Source organism: Mirounga angustirostris, unplaced genomic scaffold (genome assembly GCF_029215605.1).
Source record: "Mirounga angustirostris isolate CCGP_5_RB_7025 unplaced genomic scaffold, mMirAng1.0.hap1 SCAF_10, whole genome shotgun sequence".
In the NCBI taxonomy this organism is placed as follows: Eukaryota; Metazoa; Chordata; class Mammalia; order Carnivora; family Phocidae; genus Mirounga; species Mirounga angustirostris.
Genome location: NW_026991718.1, coordinates 125159299 through 125167655, shown reverse-complemented (window position 1 = coordinate 125167655; position 8357 = coordinate 125159299). Strand labels below are relative to the sequence as shown.

Below are 8357 nucleotides of genomic sequence, written 5' to 3'. Positions count from 1 at the left end.
TGCCCACGCCACCAGGAGGGACAGCACGATCTGATTAGCTCTGGCCTCCACCTCTTGTTTCCCGCTTGGTCTCCCTGTACGCGGTTCCACCCGCAGGAAGAGGGGGCCCCTCCCCTCTAGTGAGGCCCAGGCCTGTTGTCCCGAGTGCTGGACCCTTGTCAGGCCGGGTGATGGAGGTGTCCCTCCCTGCATCTGGGCCTCTTCCGCTTAATACACAACAGCAACAAAATCCCCTCCCTTTTTATAAAGCCTGGGCCCTGCCTCTGCCGTACGGTCTGTGTGGATTCCTGGCTTGTTCCTGTTTGATATAAGATTCCCAGCCAGGAAGAATTTATGTGCACAAGGTGGGCATCTGTTGTCCATGTGGGGGGGGGGGGCAGGGAGAGCAGGCGATCAGCTCTACGTTTTCTTTGTGGGAACGAACGGTGTGGGACCAGAAAGCCCACGAGTCCTAATTTTAGGAGGAGAGGGGAGACTTTATTGGGCCATAGTTTTACCTCCTGGCATATGGCTGCGTCACCTCTGGAAGCTTTCTCCAGCCTCTGAAGAATGGTGTTTATTTAGCTTCTGTTGTTACAGCTTGCTGTTTTAAAAAAATCTTGTTAATTAAGCACCTTGTCTTTGAGGGGAAAAAAAAAAAAAGCAAGCAAGCAAGCATGGACATTTTAAGATCCTTCTGGATTTGTCTTTCCTTTTCTCGGTACAGACCAAATACAAAGGCAGCTTTCGGGAAGACACAGGCAAAGACCTCCTAATAGTATTGAAATGGGTGGAATTATAAGGAGCTCTAAAAAACTAGTTAATATTTTACTGGGGAGCAGTGCCAGAGATGGGGGGTGGGGGGCTGCCAAGAGTAGGTCTGTGTGTGAAGTAGGTCTTCCATCTGCCTTAGGGGACGAAAAGAAGCCGTTCTCTGTGGAAATAAATTTAAGCAAGAATCCTTATAAAGCTCATGGGATTTGTCTGCCCACCGAGGGCCCAGTTCCCCAAGAACATACATACAGGGGTGATTGTGGCAGGAAGGGCTAAGCTGTGGGTGTAGGCCTGGCTAATAATGGGGGTTCTTGTTCCCTTGCTGGGCTTGACATCTTTCTTTCTCCCTCTGGATTTAAATGGCTTCTCAGACCGAGAGGCACTGCCTGTGCCCTGGATTCAGAAGGTACACGCCTCCTTGGGAAGCAAAGGCGAGAGACAGCGGCTCACTCTCTCTCTCTCTCTCTCTTTCTGCATCTGCCGGGAGAGCTGCAGCTGGTATTTTTCCACAGGCCTTTTTTGCGATCTCAGGGCCTAGTTTTTCCCAGCCAGGCCCAGAGTCCGAGAGAGGGTTAATAGGCAGGAAGCTGAAGGCATTGCAGACTAATACGGAAGTCAGATTTTTGTTTAACTGACAGGTTTAGCAGGCCTCAGTGGTGGGGGAGGGGGCCGGGAGGGGATGGGAAGTTTGTAGATCTAGGCATGTGGCCTGGTAGGAGCGCATTTGGCTCTTCTTAGGGTAAGGACGGAGGGGGGGGCCCCGTTGGCATCCTGGCAGGGAGGCAGGAACCCATTTTGGTTTTTCTTTGAGTACTGGCTGAGGGGGGTGAGAAGTTAGATTCTCTGCCGGCAAATGGCTCTCTGGCCTGCTTTTCCAGGAGGCGTTTTGACAATGACTATGCAAACTTGACCACTCTGCTCCCCTCCTCTTCCCAGCAGCCCGAATCCTCTGTCCTCTGAGAAGCCAGGGCTGCCTGTAGCGATTTCTTGGGGCTCGTCTGTCCTGTTTTCCCTCAGCTCCTCAGAGGCCTTCCTCAAACCCCTTTTCCTTGCCCCCCTTGGCTGTTTTCCTGGGGCTCCCCACTCCTCGGCTTCACTCCGTCCCCGAGCCCCCTCCCCTCCCCCCCCTCCGGGGGAGAACCACTCTGCTGGATTGTTCTAGAAAAGGGCCAGGCTTCCTCCCAGCCAAGAGCCGTTTCTGTGGGGGCAGGTGAGGGTGAGCCCTTTCAGCTCACCCCAAAAACTCCCTTCCCCGTGGCATCCGGGCCTCAGGCTTTGCTGGAGCAGGTCAGGCTGGCTGCACTGGTTTGCCCGTGCCGGGAAATCTAGCCAGGGTGTGGGAGAAGTGCGTCTGGGGGCCCCTTTCCCAAGTTTTTCTCGCTGCAAAAGGCCTAGCTTAGCCTGTCTTTTTCTATGCACAGGATGGCTCTTGCTCACCAGAGCCTCACAAAGATAATCGCTCAGGAAGTGTTTCAGCCAATCCCGGCCGGCCTTACACTCCGATTTGCCGGGGCAGCCAATCGGGGATGAGCTTTTATTAGGCGGCCAGATCATCAAGCCGAAGTGCCAAACCCTTTTTCTGTGAGAACTAGGAGCCTGTCCTCCATGTTTTATAAGTATTGACATTACACAGTGTTAACAATGCATCCACAGAGGTAAGCTCGACTTTTTAACCATCTTTTCTCCCCCTCCCTCTGAGACATCCGAATTGTGGGCGAGCAGTGTGATTTCTCTGTGGCTGGCCGTGCCACACTCACCCCCACAGCACTTAGGTTAACTTGGAACTGTTTAGAGAGAATTTTTTTTGCTTTCTTGGGTCACATGGCTAAGTAGCCATTAGCCATAGCTTGATTTTGCAAACTAGCAAAGGCCTGGCACACCTTTTCTTCACCAGGACATGGTGTTTCTGGAATAGTTTGAAGCTAGATCCTGGAATGCCAAAAAAGAAGCTTTTTTTTTTTTTTCTCCCCCCTTTTTTTTCTTCTTCCTCCTCTCTTTCTCTCTCTCCCTGTCTCTCTCTCTCTGAGCAGTTCTCTCCCCCCCCCCCCCCTGCACTATTGTCTTCTCCTGTGTCACATGCCTGCTGGGGGAAGAAAATGGAAGGTAAGCAAGCAGGCTCCTCTCCAAGGAGAGCCCATGGCAGACAGCAAAGCAGGCAAGTTTCCCTCTCCAAAGAGGTTCTGGGAAGGCTGGAGTAAGTTCTGACAAGAGAGGACGTGTGTTTTAAAAAGAACCAAGCCCTCAGCAGAGCAGTGCTAAGGAGAGATCCTAGCTCCTGGGGCCTAGGTGGGTGGTGGTGTCTCTCCATGGTCTGTTCTCTCCCTACAGGGCTGCTTCACTTGAAACTACATTGTTCAGCCTTTTTTCCTGACTTCTGTTGATACAGAGTGTTCTTCTGCAAGCCAGCCTACAGCCAGCAAATGTTTCTGAAAGTGTTTTCTAGGCTTTGGAGGAAGTTTTTGGAGTAGGGATGGGGATGGGGGGGGGTGTGTGTGTGTAGAGGGGGAGGGAGGTTGGACAACATCCTGCAATAAATCTGTGAGGACTCTTTTTGAATCCCTTAGCTTTCTACTCTTGCATGATTTTCAATGAACTAATGTATCTTTTATCCTTGTTTTCATTTTCTTTTCCCTCTTTTACATTGTATCATCCTCTGTCCTCCTGTGTGATGGAGCACAGAGGAAATAAAATCATGTCTGTGGCTCATGACAGCATATTCCATATTCAGTTGTTGGGTTGTGTTGTTGTGTGTGTGTTTTTAATAATCCCATGTAACTGTTTAAAAAAAAAATTTCCTTTTTGATCAAGTCCCAAATCTGCCTGCCTGTTCTCTCTTCTTAACTGTGGAAAAATGAGACGGTTGCTTGAACATTTGTTGGGTAAGTAAAGCAATCCATTTCCTCTGTGACCATGTATAAAGAGTTTGGCGGACATTTGGGGTCTGTTTGTAACAGAGGGTCTTGGCTACAGCAGTTGGGAGGGGGGCTTTTCATTAGCAGGAACCACATAAGGGCTTTTTAATAGTCTCTTGATTTTAGGTGACTGTTTGAATCCACTGTTTTTCCTGATAACCTGCTGCTAGGATTGAAGATCACACTTCCTGTTTACCCTCAGACAGGGGAGAAATGTTCAGTTCATTGTGACTGGACTGGAGACCTTTAATTGGGATTGTGTGGGTATTAGCTAGAACTCTGGGTAGGTGATCTGCTTGTGAAATGTAACGAAAGTGCTTGTTCTTAGAGTCACCGAGCCTTAAACACTGGTGAGGGCAGGAGCCTGGTGGTGGTGGTGGTGTGTGGGGGCGGGGGTGTCAGCACTCCGATTTAGGATACTTGTAGTGTAAAATCCCACCCACCACCAAACTTGGTTTGATTCAGGACTCCCTGCACAACAAACAGATTTGGCCTGTTCCCAAGCCTGACCCACACATCTCTATGCACGCTTGCCTTTACTTATGATTTATTTCTCACTTTTTACACTTCCCCTGATCTCTTAATGCTGTAGCTAGAACTTACGAGTGAAAAAAAGTGGACGCTTGTTTAGCGTTAGCTTCAGAATTTGCCCAGAAGTTCACTACATAAATTTCCAGCCTGGAGACCAACCTAGCATGACTGGAAATGCTGGAAATATATTCAGTTGTTGTATTACGCCAACTTTATGGAGTCTGTAATCTTTTTTCCTTTAAGTTCGTGTCCAGCCACCCACCTTTTAGCATCAGTTGGAAAAAGGCTCATTTAATAACGAGAAATGTACCAATTCTAAGTTAAGAAAAGTCCGTGCGAGGCCAGCTTTTCGAGTTGTTAAGAAGTGCAGGCAGTTAATGATGTTGTGTACTTAAAACTGAACAGTGCTACTACCCACACAAGTCAGTCCAGACACTTAGCAATTTTCTTTGTTCTTATCTCCTGGCTCTAAATGGAAATTACATATTGAGGTTCTTGTGGCCTCCCTAGAAGCAATATCTAATCACAAGACTCCTGGTTTGGTGCCTTCAACGTTTGCATAATGGTGTTTGTTGGGCTGGAAGGAAACCTAAGGGCAAGGCATTTGCCCTCTAAAAGCTTGCATTAAAATGGCTCCCACAGGTTTGCAAAGCCAAGATCTGTTTTCAAATGTGCAGTCCCAGCAAGTTCCCAGCCCTGGACCAAGCTGGCCACTTTCCTCTGGTACTGTGGCCACCACCAAGCATGAGTCTGTAAAAAGTTAATTGCTTCCAAAGTAGCTTATTTCCCAGTTTCACTAAGGGGGGAAAATAAATGTCTGCATTGCAGCAGGATCAGGTAGGGACAGCGGTGCTGGCTTACAGAGCAGCCCAATGGGGCTCCTCTCTCCAGCTTTTGAACCAATAGACTTGGAGGAAAGGTTACAGATTGACAATTGGAGTGGCCAGACTGAGAAGGGGCCTTCTGGAAGTTTCTACCATCTTTGTTCCTTTTAGGAGAAGCCTATCCGCCAAGCTGAAGAGTCTCCTACATTCCAGTCCTGGGGCATTCCCTCCCCACCGCCCACCCCCACCCCTTTTTCTTTTTTACATCAAGGTAGAGTGATCTTTCTGCCACAGTTATAAATTTCAGAGGGAGGCACAGAACTTGGGCTGTTTCCCTTTTTCCTTCTGCCTCCTCAGTCCCCAAAGAGGATGCACAGCTGCAAGGAACAAACACAGACACACTGGAGCTTTTGACTCCTCTCTCTCTCTTTTTTTTTTCCTTCAAGACCCTCCAGGATGGATTCACTTTTCTGCTTTGGGAAATTAAGTGGCATTCACGTGGGGGAGGGGGAGTAACTGCTTTTATTAGCTCCAGAAAATGGTCAGTGTTCCGTCTGTAAGTAACTAGGAATTAATTATATATAATCACTCAGTAAACTTTCTACAGAGTTTTTCTAATTGCTGCGCATGAACATAGTTCGCCTGTTGGAGCCGAGTCCAGTTACTTTTATAATTAACAGCTCAAAGATTTGAGTCAAAGAAACAATGGGGCCTCTTGGATTATAAATTAGGGATGAAAACAATGGCTTTTTCTTTCTTTTCTTTCTTTCTTTCTTTCTCTCCTTTTCTGTCTTGTAACCCCTTTTCTTTTAAACAAAACATTCCCCCTTTTCTTTCCCTGGGAGAACAGTGGGAAAACTTCTTCAGGTCTTAAATGGGGGGGGGGGGGGGGCGCAATGAGTCACATTTTAAAAAGCCAGGATGACACTAACCCAGAAAACCCTGAAGGCAGAGGTAGGTTTTTAGAAAGTCCAACCACTTCCAATGTGTGATCTCTTTGTTTCTTTTGCCTTCTTTTCTCCTCCTCTCCCCTGTGGCCGAGGCAACAAACATTTGTCCGCCGAGAGGCCCTATATCTGGCTTTGCCTCTGGTTGACCCTGAAAAGATCTATACATGCAGAAGTGGCCTCGCCACTCCACAGCAGAGATTTAGTAAGGGAATCTGTTTAGCAGTCCTTTCCCCTTGATCTTAAATGCAAAACAAGTGAGGATTCACCCTTGGCTCCAGGTTGCTAAGGCTTTGCTGCCCTTCCCCCCACTCCGCACTCTCCTTACAGATAAACAAGCAGGCGGGAGCCCTGTCAGCAGTGCGGCTAGTTTTGCTGCCAGGCTGTCCCTCCTCATCAAGATTACCTACCTACCCGCCGGCGAGGAGCCAACCTCCCGTCCTTGCCCCGGCCCAGCCTTGGGCACCATGCCCTCCTTTCTCCCCTGGAGCTAAAAAGCAGTCACCTTGAAATCCCCCCCTCAGCACCAGAGTGGGGAGGCCAATTCTCAGACCTGTAACAGTAAATTACATTACCCACTCTGAGGCTGCTAGTTCGGCCTCTGAAAGCGGGTTTTGCAAAACCCATTGTTAATTTTCAGGGCTCTGTTGGGGGTGGACAAAAATCTGATTTGTGAGTATCCCGTGCATTGGCTGAGGGAATGTTTTACTGTTGTTTCTCCTCTGCAGGCTCAGATTGTCTTTCCTGGAGGTTAACTGTCTTAGGGCTGGCTGGGTATTTGGTGGCCGTTTTCAGGCTTATGCACAGCCTTTTTCTTTTACCTTGGCCTCAGAACAGGGGTGCAGCCCTTTAGCTTGGCTTTTCAGATGCCTGCTCTCCTTGCAACACTTTGATTTCACCTAGCTCCTTTTTGGTAGGGATGCAGAGCTGGTTTCTAATGTATCAAGAAGGGGGAATGGGCTTCCTCCCCCTCTCCAGCTTGCTCCCTTTTAACATTTTTGCATTTGTGTAGACACCTGTCCGTCCGCAGTTTATGCCACAGGGCTGCATAATTCCTGACCTCCCACCCACCTAATTTGAGGGTAAGGGGGCCTCATCTCAGAGCCTTCTGTGGAAGGCTCAGGATCTAAAAGGGAAAGGGTTTTCCTCAGGAACCTGTGACTTCACAAACTCCCCCTGTCATTGCAGATTTTTTTTTTTTTTAAGCTTCTAAACGTTGGGTTGTTGGTGTCCTTTGGTTGAGCTTTTCCTAGTTCTGATATTTAGGAAGGTGGCTTTGAAACAAGCAGGGCTGCTTCCACAAGAGCTACAGCTATTGAACAACCTGCTACCATTTTAGCTTCAATACAGGAATGAGGCAGTGTTGCCAGACGCCATTTTAAGAATCCTGCATAAATAGCTTAGCTCCCGATGACTCTGCCTGTTTTAGGTGAGTGCTTATATAAGGCTGCTCTGCTAACCATTCCCTTCCCCCCACCCCCAATTTAAAAAAAAAAATTAATTGCAGATTTAGGGAAGCATGGTTTTCTTATTTTGATGTTCACTCTTTTGTGATCTAGCAGAGGAAGATGTTGTGTCTTGGGGATTAAATATTTCTTACAGCCTGGACCAGTTTGGTATTTTGAATGAAAGTAAAAAGCTAAAGGAAAAGTCCTTTGCGAATGATGCATGATTCTTGAATTGCCGTGCGATGATCCTCATCTGTAGAACCAGAGTCTTGTGCATGCTGGTTATATATTCTAGCTGGGTTAGATATTCTTGGTTAAAAGTCAAATAGTAGGGGCACTTGGGGAAAAGAAATATCTGGGCATTGTGCATCCAGGCTTTTTTTTTTTTTTTTCCTCCTGTCAAAACTAGATGTTTTTTTCTTTCTCTCTCTCTTGGAAGTGTTGAGGGGATGGCATTCCTGGGAATTACGGACCAGCCTTGAGTCCTCAGAATTAATAATCAGAAGGCTTAAAACATCCTGGAGGTGCAGCACTTCATCTGCAACTTTTAATTGCTCTTTTTCAGTGCATGCAGGTTAAGAAGTAAGCCTAGGTTTTCTTGCTCAGGCATTGGGGGGACAAATCTTTTATTCTTTCTGGGACCGGATGGGAAAGTCTTGGTTGTATTTGCAGATACTGTTATTTCTTTAATTGCCTGAAACGTATCAAGTTTGTGAAATCCAGAGGCAAGTGACTTAGGGTAAATGTGAGGGCAAGAGGTGGTGGCGGGGGCAACAGACAATGTATACAACTAGTTGATGGTGTATTTTCTTGTTGGAGTGAAAGGCTGTTGTTTGGTTTTCAGCTAATTTTACCCTTTTCTTTAGCTGGTCCCCAGCCTCCCCAGTGGACCTTAAAAAAAAAAAAAGTAATGTCAGTTTGAAACAAGGGCTTGTTGTTCCA

The 8357-nt window shown here is 47.5% G+C and overlaps 1 protein-coding gene across 22 annotated transcripts in view; it reads left to right on the top strand.

Annotated features, from left to right (window-relative positions):
• The first annotated feature begins 268 nt into the window (after positions 1 to 268).
• The window catches only part of ZMYND8 (zinc finger MYND-type containing 8), a 126130-nt gene continuing 118041 nt past the window's right edge, over positions 269 to 8357 (top strand). For 4 of the 22 annotated variants that reach the window (XM_045885895.3, XM_045885896.3, XM_045885889.3 and 1 more), the window contains exon 1: positions 2830 to 2908. In XM_045885895.3, coding sequence (XP_045741851.2) covers positions 2850 to 2908 — 59 coding nt within the window. In that variant the 5' untranslated portion in view covers positions 2830 to 2849. The other 18 variants (XM_064573311.1, XM_064573313.1, XM_064573304.1 and 15 more) reach the window with 13 other exon arrangements.